At 40.5% G+C, this 18,306-nt stretch overlaps 1 protein-coding gene across 1 annotated transcript in view; it reads left to right on the forward strand.

Moving 5' to 3' along the window:
- The window catches only part of GMDS (GDP-mannose 4,6-dehydratase), a 574,889-nt gene that overhangs the window by 454,358 nt on the left and 102,225 nt on the right, over positions 1-18,306 (forward strand). The window contains exon 8 of the mRNA XM_072814020.1: positions 11,884-12,002. Within this exon, the coding sequence (XP_072670121.1) occupies positions 11,884-12,002 (119 nt within the window). The remainder of the gene's footprint in view (positions 1-11,883; positions 12,003-18,306) is intronic.

An 18,306-nucleotide genomic window follows, 5' to 3' on the forward strand; every position in this document is an offset into this window, starting at 1 on the left:
ATGAAGACATTGTTCATTCATATGAAGTGAATGTGAAAAATGTTGTGTTATAGTAACAGAGAAGATCTCTTGCTCCTCAGCTCTTGACCTTTAGCGTTTGCTAAATGACATTACTTATTATTACAATTTTTTATTGTTAATAACGGATCTCGAGCAGTCACTGATACTCGTCAGACTCCTGGAAATTTTAGTCACCAAAAATAAATGTTTATCCTCCAGAGTCTGGTAATTTGAGGTGAGCTTCACTAAAGATTTTTAGAAATATTTCTTGAACATTTTAGAATTTCCAAATACCTGATAAGTTAAATATTTGGAAAATGTTAACTTAATGTATTAAAGGCTTGTTTTTCTAGATTTCACCTGGATTTATAAATGCTCCCTCCAAAAGTCTCCTGTCACCATCTATGTGTTTTCAAAATAATTGAACTTTTAGGAGCACTCTTGATTTTTTTTTTTTTATTTGGAGAACACAAAGGGGCTTTTTGTTCAATTTTCAGTAGTATGGAGGGACTCTTTTTGGAGGGAAAGTTGTCCCTAAATTATTGCTTTTTATATATAGTGGAGTTTCTTTCTTCCCCTATCACCAGGCTCCAATATTGCTGCTACAGTAAATGTCTTAAATAAAACGCTTCCCTTTTCATCTCATTCAGTAAAGGACATTACAGAGTCAGCATCTAGGAAATAATTATGATTACAGAAGCGTTCTGCTCATGGATAAGATCAAGTCAATAAGGGCACTTTGACCTCCCAAAAGAACAGCACTGTTTATGTTGGGATCTTCTTGTATTTAGCAACCCAGAATTAAAGGCATAATGATGAAATCCAAATCCATTCAAGTGTAGTTTTAAGAGTGTTGAGAGAGTGACTTTCAATTTGAAATCCTGATTTTTGTGAAGGAGGACGTTGTGGAGAAACACGTTTGAAATGAGTTTACATGCCCAGGTTCAATGAGACACTGCCTTCCGGTTGGAAAGATGGTCCGTGCGTCCTAGCCGGCCGTCTCCAGAGGAGCCCAGGCCCGGGCAGTGAGCGTGTGTGCTCACTGGGATTACGACTCAGGCGAGGAGTCCTCTGAACCCTCCGACTCCTCCCTTGCGCTCCCGTGCCTCCTTTCCTGCTGGCATCTGTCTCACTGGCCTTACGTCGCTGGGGCTGCTGTTGGCCCCCGGCAGCCTTCTGCGTGGATTCGGAGGCCTGCCCCCAGGGGTGCCCTGTCGCCTCTGGAACTGCCTCTTCGCACCGAGTACAGAGCCTGGGACGTGGTGGGTCCCACACACTCAGACTCAGCAAAGTTCCGAGAGTCCTGTTCCATCTGCAGCTGTCATCATCTCAGTTCATTGGCACGAGAAGCAGAAGCCAACTCAGAGAAATTCAAGGAAAAAGAGATTTATCATAAGAGTATCGGGGTACTTGACAGGAACTGGGAGGTGAAGTCTGCTTTCCAGTTTGTCTGTGCGTCTCCCCACTCACTGCCCCCCAGCCTTGTAGTCTGTCTTTTCTCACTCCTCCACCCAAACACGCGTCTGTGCTTGGCTCCGCGTCTCCCGCAGGCCGTCCCTTGGCCTCAGCGGCACTGGCTGACCCAGTGGTGCAGCACCCGTGCTCAGTGCGCTACCACCCGTTCAGTCTCTGGGTCTCCTGCTGGACTCTTTGGAGGCTCTCACTGGCCCAGAAGACGTCAGGTCTGCATCCATGATAAGGGAGTGGGGAGGAGAGTCCGTCTAGACCCAGGCCACCTGGCTTACCCATGGCTTCCTGACCCGCGCCCTCAGCAAGAACTGTGGATAAGGATAGTCACGCCTGGGAGAAAGGTTTTAGAACGCGTCCACACCTACTGTCATCTGGGTACTGCTGGGGTTTATGTCTCAGGAGTTCTTTCTTAAATCAAATGTTGAACTTTAAGACACTCTTCATATATACATGTTGGCGGTCCATAAGCCAAGCGTAGCATCCGCCTTGTTTATCCTCCCCTGAGATACTGTCAGACTGTAGCAGAGCGCCCGGCACCTGGCACCCGCACCCACATTTTCCATGAATACCAACTGGGTCCCCAGGCTAGCCCACAGCCGTCCGTGCAGCTATTCCTAACAACCATTTCTAATTGAATTTTTACATGAAGATGCGTGTTCATCTAATGCAGTAAAAAGAATGCTAGAAGGGGAATCAAGAGTCTACTCCCAGCTCTACTAACCAAGTATGTGACTTTAAGTCACGTAATCTCCCTGGTTTCAGTTGCTTCACCTCTAAAATGAATTGAATTGGATGAGAACATCTCTGAGGCCCCTTCCAGCTATAAAATTCTGTGGCTCTGACTAATAGAATCAGGATTAAGTTCACTCCACCCTTTCAGTCCTCCCTCCCCATGCCATATATGGGTGCAAAAATTTGATCATGGAGAGAAACTAGATCCTCCCAGGCACCAATAACCCTCGCAGGCTACGTAATTATCGTTGTCACCATCATCATCATGATACCTAATAGTCTTTAAACACTCACTATATCCCAGGCACTGTTCCAGGCACTTTACCTATATTGACCTATTTAATCCTAAGAACAACCGTATGAAGTAAGTACTATTATTATTGTTCTGAGGAACTGGAAGATTAGAGAACCTGCCAGAAGTTACCAGGTTAAGTCCTGGAGCCGGTGTTTGAACACAGGAGGATCTGATTCCAAATTTGAGCTCCACCCAAAAGCAGTGGTTCTCAGTGTGGTCCCCAGACAGTGGGCTCAGCTTAGCCCTGGAACTTCTCAGAAATGCCCATCTCAGGCCCCACCTCAGGCCTAGTGAATGAGAAACTGGGCTGGAAGAAGCCAGCAACCTGTGTTCGGGCCTTTCAGGTGATTGTAATGCACCCTAAAATTCAGGAGTTCCTGCCTCTCCTCTTCAACACTGCCTTTCCACATACCTGTAAGGGGCTCTCTAGGTACTTGCTCCCCGGGTAGGCTGAATACCCAGAGAGGTGGTATTGTTGCCCGTTTGTATGGGTTCAAGGCAAACATTCAAATATAGGTGCTCATAAATTAGGAGCTGGTCACGCTGCTTTTCCGGCTGTCTCCTAGTTGATACCACTGATGAAATCACCGCAGGGAAAGTCAAGAGGTGGAGACAGTTACAAAGGGGGGAGGAGAGGAGGATTATTCCTACAGCTCTGCTGCCGAGATGGGGGGGCCTCCATGAAGCCCTTCCAGAAGCTGTGGCAGCTGGAGCAAACAGACTTAGGGCGAGCATCACGCAGTACCTGGACCCTCCCTCCCTACACAAGGCCGACCGACTCCGGGCCTGGCCTCTGACCTGCAGGTGGTCACCCCGCTGCATGTGCTCACTGAGCACACCCAACATGCCCAGTCTGAACTGAGATGCAGCAAATAAATGCGAGATACGTGCTGGACCTCAATGACTTAGCACACAGAAAAATAATTTAGAATATCTTGATATTTTGTGTTGAAATGATCACATATTGTATATATTGGGCTAAATGAAACCTGAAAATTAGTTTTGCCTTTTTACTTTTGGAGTGTGGCTAACAGAAATTTTTGAATTCAACATGTGGCTTACATTTTATTTCTATCAGGCAGCATTGCTTTAGACTAAGCTGGTAGTGTCCCATCTCCATCTCCCTAATGCACATAATAGGGCGCGTGTATCGTCTTTATTTACTGGCAACAGTGATTATCAAACCTGGAACTGAGAGAGGTATAGCGACGCTAGGACCTGTTACTCAGGGAGCCCAGAACCAGCCCAGGAGTTGGATTCCAAAGGTCAGAGTCAGACCAAGGCACAGGACCAGGTGGTGGGCAGGCTTGAGGGATAAGGTCACAGAAGAGTCAGAGCTGGCTTCCCAAGGATGTGTTCAGGCCAGAAAGCACGAGTAGGGAGATGGACAGTCAGGTGGTCATGAGTATAGAGTAACTTCCGGCTGCGCGCCCACAGCTTTTATATTGTTCCTGCTGAGCCAGGAACTAATTCTAGGATGGCTTACCTGGGTATGCGAGTGGGAACAGGTAATTGGAAACACCTGGGTGAGGTAGGTGGCTGGGCACGCTCCAGGAAACAACCACTTCTGGGAAGTATATTGTGACAGTAATGATGTTAGGGCCAAGTTAGAGCATTTGTTAAATTGCAGTGACCTGAAAGTGAGTTTCCATATTCCAGGTGTTAGTCTGTGAGTTACTGTTGCCCTCTCAGAAACCTAACACCGCACCGTGTTCAAGATAGACGGAGCTCTATGCAGAAACTACAGGCTGAAGCAATAATGCTTATATTAAAGGCAAACATGGTCATTTCATTACTGTATTGAAACAATCAGCTTATGTTACTGTCTTCACAAGATAGCCCTTTGCAAGTAGATTTTTTTCTAGGGATGCCTACAATAATGCCTCCCATTAGACAGGACCTTTTGCACTGCGACTCTGCCATTCTCATCAAGGGGGAGATATGTTTCCCTTTTGCTAAAATTTGGGTTTACCGGGTAACCAGGGGTATGTAGAGGAAGTGACTCTGGGTCACTTCCAGGCCAAGGCCTCATGAGGCCTTGCAGCTTTTGCTTTGCAAAAAAACTTGGGCAAGATGATGAGAGACCCCAGGTTTGGGGGACACATGAAGGAGAACTGAGGTACATTTAGCGCCAAGGACCTAGACCTGTGAGGGAAGCGGGTCAGATCCCCTCGACCACAGGGAGCAGAGATGAGTCATCTGCCCCGAGCCCTCCTAAGTTTCTAGCTCACAGACTCCCAAGCAATAAAGAATTTTAAGCCCCTAGGTTTTAGGGTAGCTTCTTAAGCAGCATGAGACAAGTGGGTTTATTTGTATGTGGAATTTTCATTAAAGTCGTTTTGCATATTATTTATATGGTCACATCAATAAAATAATTCCGTGTGCACTCAGAACATGTTATGCCAAACATACACACAAGCTGTAGATTTTGCTCAAGTTCCTTTTCGATCCTAAACGGCCACAAAATGATATGACATAGGAATGCAGACTCTGTTTACAGACGCCCGCTTCTGTGCTGCAGAGTGGCAGGGAGCCACCACTGGAGGAGGAACCAGTTTTGCCATCTGTGGTGTAGCCTCCGAGCTGAGAGGCGACGCAGATTGTGATCTGGAGGGAGGTGCAGAAAGGAAGCAATAACTGCCAGGTAGCACTAGGGCAGCCTGGGATGGACGGACTGTTCTGTGAGCCGCACTCGCCGACGAAGTGCTGAGAAAGGAGGGCGGCCGTGTCCGGGGCAGGGAACAGAGGGCTGCGAGAGAGGTTGAAACGCAGCCACGGGCTGCCCTCGATGTGCTTTCCTGGGCCTCCTCCGGGGACTCTTCTGCACATACCCAGCCTTGTTCACATAGTATTAATAATCACTGGAAGACACTACCCCCAGGATCTATACCTGACGTGGGAGTGAAGAGAGGACTGCAAGGAGAAGAAAGGGGGCAAAACAGACGAGTAGCACATACCATGAGGAGTATTATTCAAAGAAAGATACATGACTGGAGCTCGGTTCATTCCTTTCCATCGATTTCAGAAAATCATACACAACATGTTTTTATTCAGTTTGCTAAAAGCAAAGATGAGCAAATTACAGTCCATGGGCCAGTTGACTGTTTTTGTAAATAGTGTTTTATTGGAACAGAGCCATGCCATTTGTTTCTGTTCTGTCTCTCTGGCTGTTCTCGCACTGCAGTAGCAGAGTTGAGTAATTGTGTCGGGTACCGTATGGCTCACGAGCCTAAAATATTTACTGCATTGCCCCTTAAGAAAAAGTTTGCTGACCCCTGGCTTAAAGAAAATAAATGAAAGAGTGAAGCTGGAAATAATCAGGAAAGACAGGGAAGAGACAAAGCAAATTGGTCCAGAAACTGAAGCCGCATTAGCAACAAAATTTAAAATAAGTGTTACTGAAAACAATCAGGTGAACCGGCAGGAAGAAACCATACAAAATAATACGGAAAAGAACGAGTGTAAAAATGGTTAGGGAGGGTATAATAGGCATAGAAGAGAGAAGAAAGGAGATACAACATGAGCATAATTGGTGTGCCTGAAAAAGAAATGCAACAAATAAACGAGGGAAATATACTCAAAGATTGATAGGAGAAATAAATATGTAACTTGCATCTGCATATTGTATGCCTGAAAAATTGATTCAGAATGATTAACACAAGACTTGGAGCTTTTAGGTTTTCAGTCCTCATTCAGGGATGAGAAAAACTAACCCCCAGCCTTGGAATTTGTGGATCGGCGTACCTGGCTAGAGTGAAGGCACCAAGGGCAGGGCAGATTTTGGCACAGCCTTTTTCTTTTGGTGCATATTATACCAACATAGGATAATGTGCTACCAACAAAAGTTAGAAGTAAGAGCTCTCTTGCTTTCTAAATTGTGTTATTTTTGTTGTTGTTGTTTTTATTAATTTATTATCTAATGATTCCTTTCCTCTTCAGTAACTCAGTATCTTTCAAGTGTCTAGAGGGCTCTGAATCAAAGGAACCCTCAAACCAGAGTATTTTTGTCCATAAAGAAAACTAATAGATTGAGAAGTCCTCAAGGCCAGCCACTGGTTTTATGCGAGATGTTTTTCTTAATATATAGTTTAATTTACATAGTTAAGTGGTACCTGTCTCCCGACTGTGTCATAGTCGTGGGCAGTCTCCCATGCCCTCCTGTCCGAGGGTTACCTCGGACCAACCTCCGTGGGCACTGCAAAGCACAAGGCCTGACCTAGGGCCAGACGACTGGAAGTCCTAACCCAAACCATGAATACCAGGCTGTCGCCATGAAAACGGCTACTGAACAAAGTTTAAAGACAAAAATATATGTGAATGGAGCCGTAGTTGGCATTTTTTATTGGGAATTTTAATATCCATTTGTTCGAATTCCTATGATTTTTATTAGAATTATTTCATAGACTTTATCCCCTGAAATAAATATATATGTAGTTCCGTTTTAAGATTATTTTTATGACAGTAGCACATAAAGCACAAAGCACAGGGCTGAAACAGCAGCAGTCAAATAAGCATAGTTAAACATAACCTTGATTAACAAATCTTGTTATTCATGGGTGACAGCTCAGTTAATAAGTGTTTGTGGCTTGGATACTGAACTGGAGGTTAATGGCGAGGTGGAAGCAATTGTAGAATCCAGATTTTTAAGACAAACACACATCACACCCCAAAAGGCATGCATGGAATCAGGTGTAGTTAGTCGGCTGTGGTGATGTACTTTGGGTGTTCTCCTTCACTGGTCCAGCTGTGAACAGCCTTCGCAGCTACCGAATCCAGGAAGGAAGACTGGTCCTTCGCTGCCTACTTCGCAGTTCATGATTTGTAATGGTGAGAGAGTAGATTGTGGGAGGCAGTGTTTTTACTCGAATTTTCTACAGTTTTATTTTGACTTCTTTAAATTAGATCTATACAACAGATAGGTTCTATCTGTAATTACGCAGTTACAAGAGAACACATGTCCAGATTTAGCTAATATTCATAACTACCTCCACTCGGCCTTCAAATGTCAATGGGGTGGTGTCAGATTTCTTCTCTACTTCATGTGCCTTAAAAGCACAGTGAATGCGAGACATGATTTGAAAACTGCACTGTCCCTTTGCCATTAAGGGACATTCTTATGTTGAAGAATCTGAAGCCTCGGTACATTCCTTAGCTGATTGTCTTTCCTCCCTGTGGGATGGATTAAAAAGCAGGAGATTTTTTTGTTTGCACTGGTGATCAGGTCACGGCTGAAAGTAAATAAGTATCTGAGGAAGTGGATAAGTCAGTCATATCCTTAAAGGGCACTGAAAGAATGTGGGAAGACTCTCCTCTTTCTCCTTCATTCCTTGAGAAACAAAGAGAGAGGACTGACATCTAAAACACGTAACCTCAAAACTGTTTCTGTAGTCAGAACCCAAAACCGCGTGGTGATTTGATCACAGATTGTGGCCTGGCTGTGTCATGGGTCATGTGTTCAGCATGTGAACAGGAAGGTGAGAAGTGGTGAGCTTTTGCCTCAGTTGTACCATCCATCAGAGAATAAATGGACCAAATCAACGTGTGCAGCTGTCTAAGGAGGTGAATGGCTGAGTACTTCTCACACAGGGGCCTTTGTGTCCTGGACATGATCTAGCATCATGATGGGATGCACTGGGCCTCGGCTTTGTGGCAAATTACTAACCCATTATCACACCAGAACACAAGATCATTTATCTTCTAATCCAGAATGTCACCTGTTCTTCATTTACCAGTCAATAACCATTCATTATGCTCAGTGGAAATTTAAACAAAGCCCTTTCCCTCTGTTAAAACCAGTAAACTATTCAGTAATAACAAATAAATCTGGAGTTGTATATCCTTTCCCTTCCCATTCCCAGACTGGAGTCTGGTACAATATGAACTTTAGAGGAAATGCCTAGAAATTGATAGGTCAAAGGCCGCAGATAGTCTGATGGAAAAGAAAAGAGCGGATTCTTGGCACTCACTTTAGTGAAAGTGAGAGGCTCCTACTGATCCCCAGATTCCTGTCGGGGAACAAAACAAGTACCAGGGAACTTGTGCCCAGTGTTTAAAGTAATCCACTATTAACCAGTAATCATATTTTCTCCTTTTATTTTTAGCAAGCTCTTGCCTTCTTTCACATGACTAAAAATATAATTTTTTCAAAACCATTCTAGCGCAACATAGTGTTTCAAAAGAAATAAAATAAGCTGAGCAGTCCTGAAAGACCTATTTTAAATGTTATTTTTAGAATGGAAATTTGAGTAAAACACATGTAAGTGTATACACTAATCCCTCAGAAAAATGTTCAAATAGAAATTCTAGCCAGAAGCATAATTTAGTTTTTCCTACAAACTTTGGAAGTATTTTTGAAGACAGCCAAAACAAGTGTGTGTGTGCGTGCGTGTGCGGGTACGTGTGCGCTCAGGGGAGCCGGGAGGGTCAGCGCAGCTGGGGAAGGTTGGCCGAAGGGAGGCTCAGTTGAGGCCAGCGATACCCTGTGCCGTTCGTCCCAGGGCAACTCAGTGACATAAGGTGCGTTCATCCCAGGGACCAGGCCTGGGGTGCTCGGAGAGGCCAACTTCCAGACAGATGGGACCAGAGGGCGTTCCAGGCCGCGGGAGCCGCAGAGCGCCAGGCCCCCCCGGCCTCCGCCAGTGCCCGGTGCCCGGGCCCGCGACAGCAGGGGCCCCCGGCCGCCTTCCCGGCCCACGCCTCCTCTCAGCCTAGCGCCGTCCTGGAGCGCAAGGGCCCCGCGTGCGGGGAGGCACAGAGGCTTCCTGGGCTGTGCCCGGAAGAGGCCATCTTGCGGTGTGTGCCTTTTAAGAATGATCAAATTTTATTATCAATACTAATTTAACTAGTGTGAATTTTGAAAGTGTTGTGACTAAATTCATCAGCTGTCATCTCTTCATGCGAAAATGACCCTTGCAGGTGATGCATCAGTGGCAGGACGCTTCTCTAGTTACTTCCCAGGGGTCACTGACCTGAGTCTACTGCCATTGCCCCCACCGGTGTGCCCACCGCCAAGACACATAAAACTGCCAAAAGTCTCATCTTCCAGAGTAAAAATATGATTTAAAAGTCTTAAGATAGGGGCGCCCGGGTGACCCAGCGGTTGAGCGTCTGCCTTCTGCTCAGGCCGTGACCCCGGAGACTCAGGATCGAGTCCCGCGTCGGGCTCCCTGCATGGAGCCTGCTTCTCCCTCAGCTCCTCCCTGTGTCTCTGCCTCTCTCTCTCTCTCTCTGTCTCTCATGAATAAATAAAATCTTAAAAAAAAAAAACGTAAAAATAAAAAAAATAAATAAAAGTCATAGGATAGACCAAAAATACAAAATATTCACAAGAAATAACTTCAAGTAAAAGAGAAATATTTGTTTTTTATTTTTTATTTTCTAGAAGGATGCTGCAAATTCAAATGAGTAAAGAGGAATTAAACTTTTTTGGGTTACATCCTCTGAGAAAAAATAAGCTGCCTGTTGGCCTCAGCAACTGATTCTTCAGCTTACCTGATGGCAGCGAGGGAGACTGGTTGTGTAACCAGCACAGTTTTCTTTAAATGTTAGAACAAGAGTTTAATACACATAATATTGGGGACTGTGTTCTAATGAAGTGCCTATTATTTTTACCTATTTTATTTTGAAAAGTGGGTGAGAATGATGGAAAAAAAAAAAACCCAGTTGTTGTTTTGGGCTTGGGTTTTTCTTAGAGGCATACCGCAGTCAGGTATGCGCTATACTTTTGGTTTTTTAATCTACATCTTCAGTCTGTGTAACAAAATCATGAATATTAATGTAGAGTTCCAAACTATAGAGACTACAGTCGTGTGTGCTACTGGTAAACGTTGTTATAACCGAGTGGAGCCAGGCTGTGACCCTTGCCACTCATTTGTGCCTCACACCTGCAGCTGCCCTGTTTCCCAACTAGACTTCTCGTTCCTGTTGACGACGTGCACCAGTGTGATGCACGCAACTGAGCACTTGACCTTGAAACGCTGCCTGAAGAACCCCGAACTCTGGTGCAGACATTCTCGTTGCCACTCAAATAACTTTTTAAAAGTGCCAGTACTGTGTGTTATGTAATTGTTTTCCCTTTAATGATTCTTGATTACTTTGCTTTTTGATGTTGACACACTGGAAAATTTCCAACTTTATTGTTAGGAAATTTGGTTCTACTTTTGACGAAAATCATCTGTCTTTAAATGACTTTTTCTTACCTTCCACCCATGATATAAAGGAAAATTGGGCAATTCTTTTTAAACTCATCTTTTCTTAAACATACTACAAAAAGTTTTGGGTCACCTGGGTGAGTAGTTAAGCATTTGCCTTCGCTCAGGTTGTGATCTCAGGGTCCTGGGATCCAGCCCCCAGGTGGGTTCCCTCCTCAGCAGGGAGTCTGCTTCCCCCTCTCCCTCTGCCCCTCTCCCTGCTTATGCTTTCTTGCTCTCTCTCTCTCTGTCAAATAATAAATAAAATTTTTTTAAAAAGTTTCTTTGCCACAGGTGCTCTTGAACATCTTTTTGCCCTAAATCATAGCCCAAGGACTACTGTGTGAGAATCAAGATACCTAAAACATGTCATCCAGTCTACTGAGGCTGAACCTCTGTGTCCCAGGCATCTATGCTGAGACGTTCCCCTGATGATCCTGATGCACATTAAAGTTTGAGAACCACTGTGTTTAGAATATGGTGTTAAATTCATGATCGTTTTCTAGCCGTACATGTCAAAGTATTCAAACAAGGAGGCCATTTGACTGAGGTGCCTTTTAATGCCTTCATAGCCTATGTAAGTGAACCAAACCTCAGCCAGAGTCCGTGCACTCAAAACCAGCACAATGATACTTAAGAACAACAAGTCACAAACCTTCTGCTTTTTCAAACAAGGCAACTCTAAACTGTTCCCAATCACATAATGTCTTTACTTTCCTTCAGTGTCTGCTCTCCTGTTTCAAGTCCCTGTTGGTGCAGTGCTCCTAACCACCCTTGGTTTAGTGCTGCCTTATTTGAACTGATGTATGCTCCAGTAAACTCTTGGGGAAAAAATGTTTAATGTGCCTCAGTTTACCTTTTACCAATTATGCGTGGGGTTGTTTTTGCTTTTGTTTTTGTTTTTTTTTTTGTTTTGTTTTGTTTTACAGATTTATTCATTTTAGAAAGAGTGCATGTGTGGTGGGGGAGCAGGGGGAGAGGGAGAACTTTAAGCAGACTCTGTGCTGAGAGCAGAGCCCAGTCTGGGACTTGATCTCAAGACCTCGAGATCATGACCTGAGCTGAAACCAAGAGTTGGTTGCTTAACTGACTATGCCACCCAGGCACCTCTCCAATTACGTGTTTTTGATAACATTATATTTCTCAAGTGGCAACTGGATACAACTCTACCTTGGATTTGCCTTTCTCTCTTTCTAGGCTATGTGGCTGATGTTGCAGAACGATGAGCCAGAGGATTTTGTCATTGCTACTGGGGAAGTCCATAGTGTTCGAGAATTTGTAGAGAAATCATTTTTGCACATTGGAAAAACTATTGTGTAAGTATGAGTTGATTTCTGGCCATTTATCAGACATTTACTGGCAAGTTTGTGTATGTGCTTGTTATTCCACCTTGGTTTTGTCTTTTTACCTTTTTACTCTCTTGTAAAGCAATACATGGAATTTCAGTGTGAAACAGGGACTTTGTTCTTTACTGCATCCAATCCCAGTTATAGTTTATCTTCTTGTAAAATTTATAAAGGTTTTCAATTTTTTAAATTTCAACTTATTACTATGGTTAACACAGTTTACTGTGATTTTACTGTAGGTAATTCTACTCTAACCAAATCAGTGTGATAATATTATACAATTGTTTTTAATACTTTCATCTATATTTTAAAATTTTGAAACCACAAAAAAACTTAGAGAAACATTTCAATCCATTACAAACAATCTTCTTATCTTTGACCTGTTGAGATTAGGTTGCCAACCCGATGCCCCATCACTCTGGACTTTTGAGTGTATTTCCTATAAACAATGGCATTCTCCTACATAAACACAGTACAGTCATCAAAATCAGGAAATTCACAATAAGTTACTACTGTCTAATCCTCAGATCTTATCTGAGTTTTGCCAATTGGGCCAATGCTATACTTTATGCCAAAATGATCTAGCTTGTAACCATGCATTGCAGCATTGCATTTATGTGTCGTGTTACACAAATTTTGAAGCCAGATTTTTATTAGAATGTTTGAAAGATTGTCAGAAATCCTTTATTACAGATGGAAATTTTCCTTTTTTGGTAATTTTTTATTGTAAAATATATATAGATAAAACAGTTTGCTATTTTAACCATTTTTAAGTATACAATTCAATGACATTAAGTATATTCACAATGTTATGTAACCATCACCATCGATCTCCAGAATTTTTTAATCTTCCCCAACTAAAACTCTGTACTCGTTAAACATTAACCTTGCCATTCCGCGCCCCCCCCGCCCCCCGCCCCAGTCCCTGGCAACCACCATCCTACTTTATATCTCAATGAATTCACCTATTCTTGGTACCTCATCTAAACTGAATCATACAAGATCTTTCCTTCAGGTTTGGCTTATTTCACAAAATTTAATGTATTCAAAATCAATCCAGTTGTAGTCTGTATCAGCATTTCATCCCTTTTTAAGGTTGAATAATATTCTATTATATTTATGTGCTACATTGGTTATCCATTCATCTTTTGTCGAACATTGGATTGCTTCCAAATTTTGGCTCTTGCAAATCATGCTACTGTGAATGTAGGTATACAAATATTCATTTGAGTCCCTCCTTTCAGTTCTTTTGAATATATACTTAAGAGTTGAATTCCTGGGTCATATGGTGATCATGCTTAACTTTTTTGAGGAGCTGCCAAACGGTTTTCAGAGATTCATTTTTGAAACATAAGAAAGGACTTCTAGGGATCCCTGGGTGGTGCAGCGGTTTAGCGCCTGCCTTTGGCCCAGGGCGGGATCCTGGAGACCCAGGATCGAATCCCACGTCGGGCTCCCGGTGCATGGAGCCTGCTTCTCCCTCTGCCTGTGTCTCTGCCTCTCTCTCTCTCTCTGTGTGTGACTATCATAAATAAAAAAAAAAAGAAAGGACTTCTACTTTGAGCTATGTTAGGATGACAGAAATCAGATTTAACCATCTATCTTTAAAAAAAAAGGAAACTACATAAAACATGAAATAATTGTTTTAGACATTGAACAACAGGTAGTCTAGGTCTTTGATCCTGCTAGAAAAGAAACAAATGAGATGAGCCCTGCAATCACTCTGGGCCTCTTCCTGTAGGCACTGTCTCAACCCTAGATCATGGAAAAGGTGCTCCAACCAACAAAGAAAACAACTGTTTTGCTGATTTGAAAAGGTGGAGGTCAGAATTCAGAGAGTTTGAGTCACCTAACATTATGGGGCAGAGTACTAGAAAGGTGGGCTCTACAAAGAAAAAAGAACTCCAGAAATCTGTATAAAGACCCCATTCAGTTTGTACTGAATAATAAGATGTAGATGTGCTAGAAGAAATTCCGTAAGCTCAGATAAAGAACTACCTGGAAGCTACAAACTGAATATTCCTCAGAGCTTACTCAAGTCTGGGAGGCATTTGCATTTCAGCCAGCCTTAATGGGGAGACCTTGTTCATCAGAGAAGTGATACAGATTCTAGAGGGCTCTGTGTCAGTGATATGGCTAATCCTGAGCGTTATGGCAACTACAGACTTAGGCTAACAAAATTTAAATACAAAATTAAAAAGGATCAAACTTGGCACAAGGAATAGCCCTCCACACCATAACAAAGCCCAACATTCTTCAAAAGAAGCCTGTAAAAACTAGAATCAACAACATAAAATTCTTAACATTCAGCATTCAATAAAAAATTCATAAGAGTATCAAGAAGCAGGAAAATATGACCTATAACTAAGAGAAAAATCAATGAGTGAAAACAGTCTGGGGAATAATAGAGATGATGTTTTAAACATTCAAAGATATTAAAATAATGGTTATGCTCCAATATTTAAAGAAAAATAAGTTTAGTGAAGAGATGAAATGAAAAATTCATCTGTTGGCATCAAGAGCAGATTAGATACTATAGCAGAAAGGATTGTTGAACCATAAGTACAATAGAAATGATCCAAGATGAAACACAAAAAAAAGGAAAAAAAAAAAAAAAGACTGGAGAAGGAAAAAGAAAACAACAACTAGAGTCTCAGGGACAATATCAAACACCTAACTGCACCTAACATGCAGTCCCAGAGGAAAAAGGGGATAGGGCACAGAGAAAGAATTAAATATTGGCCAAAATTTCCCCAAATTTGGTATAAAAAAAAAAGTAAAAATCACAGATCCTTAAGAGACTAATATATCCCAAACAGATAAACACAAAGAAAATTTCACCAGGATACACCATAGTCAAATTACTGATAAAAAGCGCTAAAGAGAAAATCTTAAAGGCAGCCCGAGAAAAAAAGAGAATTACTTACAGAGGAACAGATAAAAGAAAGTTTTGTTATCAGAAACTGTGTAATACAAAAGACAACGGAGTGACATCTTTAAACCTACAGCCTAGAATTCTATATCCAGGGAAACTGTTTCAAAAATGGAGGTGAATGAAAGACTATTTTCGACAGAGGGCTGATATAGTATATTGTTAGCAAATATTTAGACAAAAGGAAAATGATACGAGTTCAAAGAAGTGGATCTCTATGGGGGAATGAAGATCAAAAGAAACAGTAAATATGTGGGAAAGATATAAAAGTTTTTTTCCCCTCATTTTAAAATTTCTTTAAAAGGTAATTGGTTGAAAGCAAAAATTGTAACAATATATTATGAAGTTTCTAGTATATATAAATAAATTATATGACATTAGTAGCATAAGGTATGGGGCAGGATGGAAGCATTTCATTATTATATTGTTTGTAAGATTTTTTTTTGTAAGATTCTTAAACTAGATGTAAATTGATATGATTATTCAGAGATAGTCTTCAGTAAGTTGAAGTGTATACTACAAACTCCAGAGAAACAACTAAAAACAAAACAAAAAATAGCAATAAGACAATAGTGGAATTAAAATGGAATCCTAAAAAGTGCTCAGTCTAAAAGAAAAGAAGAGACAATGGGAACAAATAACAGATGGGACAAATATAAAACAAATAGTAACTGTATTGGTAATTACATCCATTAGGTGCTCTAAAGGGAGATCTATTGCACCTGAAAAAAAAAAGCAATATGCCATCAATAAGAGACACACATTAAATATAAACATACAGGTTAAAAGTAAAAAGATGAAAAGAGAAAAGATGCAAACATTGATCATAAGACACCTGGAGTGGCTATACTTCTATGTAACAATTAGATTTAATTTAATTAGATGGACTGAGTCATTTCATAATTTAAAAAGATCAATTCATCATGAAGACATAACAATTTTATTTTATCTTTTTTAAAGATTTTATTTATTCATGAGAGACACAGAGAGAAAGAGAGGCAGAGACACAGACAGAGGAAAAAGCAGGCTCCATGCAGGGAGCCCGACATGGGACTCGATCCCAGGTCTCCAGGATCATGCCCTGGGCTGAAGGCAGTGCTAAACTGCTGAGCCACCCGGGCTGCCCAGAAGACATAACAATTTTAAATGTATATATACCCCATTACCATTAGTTCAAAATTCTAAAATTCTAGCAGAACTGAGGAAAAAATAGACAAACCTTATATTTGAATACTTCAACACTGTTTTCTCCATAACTGACAGAACAAGTAAACAGAAAATCTTTGAGGATAGAAAAGACCAGAACAACATAATAAATCTGCTTGACCAATTCACATTTATAGAACATACCACCCACCTAGCCCAGAGCAACAGAATACATATGTATACAAATGCACTTGTAACATTCATCAAGATAGACCATAGTCAGTGCCATAAGAGAAGTTTATAAATTTTGAAGTATTAAAATTGCAGGAATATATTTTCTGATCAAAATGAAATTCAATTAGAAATCAATAACAAAAAAAATTGAAGATCCCCAAATATTTGGAAACTAAACAACACACTTCTAAATAACTCACAGGTTAAAGAAGAAATCACAAGGGAAATTAGAAAATATTTTGAACTAAATGAAAGTGGGAACAGCCTGCCAAAATTTGTGGGATACAGCTAAAGCAATGCTTAAAGAGAGTTTGTGGCTTTAAACACTAATATTTTAAAATGAAAGATCCCAAACCAGTTATCCATCATGAGAAACTTCCACCATAAGAAGCTAGAAGAAGAGCAAATTAAACCCAAAGCAAACAGAAGAAATGATAAATATAAGAACAGATTGATGAAATAGAAAGCAAAAAAAAAAAAAAAAAAAAACAGAGGTGATAATCAGTATCCAACCTGGATAAACCTTTATCCAGACTGATCAGGAAAAAAGAGAAGACACAAATTATATATATTAGAAATAAAAGAAGGAACATCACTACAGGTCCTTCAGATATTAACAGAACAATAAGGAAATATTATGAATAACTTTTTGCCAGTGACTTTTTCAACCTAGAGGAAATGGATAAATTCCATAAAAGACACAAAATTGCCAAAACTGACTCAAGAAAAAATAGAAATATTAGTTCTATCTCTGTTAGAGAACTTAATTTCAAGCATTTAAGGAAGAAAATAATACCCTTCCCATACATACTTGGAAGAGAGAATACTTCCTAACTCATTTTATGAGGCCAGCATTATCCTGATAGTAAAAACAAAAACATTACAAGAAAATAAGCATACAGACAAGTATTCCACATGAACAAAGAAAAAAGATCATTAAGAAAATATTAACAAATTGAATCTAGCGATATATTAAACATTGATATACCATGATTTATCCTAGGAATGCAAGGTGAATTTAACACTTAAAAATCAATGTAATTCACCATATTTTAAAAAACAGAAAAGAGAAAGCATGTGATTTTTTGATAGTTGCAGAAAAAGCATTTTTAAAAAATCAGTGACTATTATTTTTTTAAAAAGAAGTTTCAGTACACTCAGAACTGAAGGAAATTTCCTCAAGTTGATAAGTAAGCCTCTGAGAAAACCACACAATTAACAATATCATACTAAATGTTGACAGATTGAAGGCTTTTGTCCTAAAAATCAAGATCAAGGCAAGGATGTCTGCTTTCATTATTCCTTTTACAAAATTGTCTTAAAGATCTTAGCCAAAAATAAAATAAGAAAAATAAGTGAAAGGAAGATGTATATCTGTCTTTATTCCCTGATAGCATGATATATAAAGCTGCAAGTATTCTACCAAAACAACTACTAAAACTGACAGGTGTATTTAGCAATGTCACAAGATACAAAATCTATACATAAAAATCTATTTTATTTCTATATACTGCTAACGAACAATGGAAACTGATATTTTTTAAAAAGCACAATACCATTTATAATACAATCAGAAAAATGTGAAATACTTAGAGATGAATTTAATAAAATATATGACAGATTTATACACTACAACCTGAAAGGAACATTGATGAGACAAACCAAAATAGCCCTAAATAAATAGAGGGATATACCGTGTTCTTGGATTAGAGAACTGAATTTGAGAAGATGTAGATTTTCTTCAAATTAATCAATAGTCCCAATCAAAATCACAATCTTTTTTGGTAGAAATTGACAGGATTATTCTAAAATGTATGTGGAACTGCAAAGGATCTAAAATCATTTTGAAAACAAGATCAAACTTCTTTTAATACTTAATCGGCATGATATTGACATAAGAATAAATTTGTAGATCAATGGAACAGAATACAAAGCCCAGAAATAGACTCACACTTGTACTAC

Source organism: Canis lupus, chromosome 37 (genome assembly GCF_048164855.1).
Source record: "Canis lupus baileyi chromosome 37, mCanLup2.hap1, whole genome shotgun sequence".
Taxonomy (NCBI): Eukaryota; Metazoa; Chordata; class Mammalia; order Carnivora; family Canidae; genus Canis; species Canis lupus.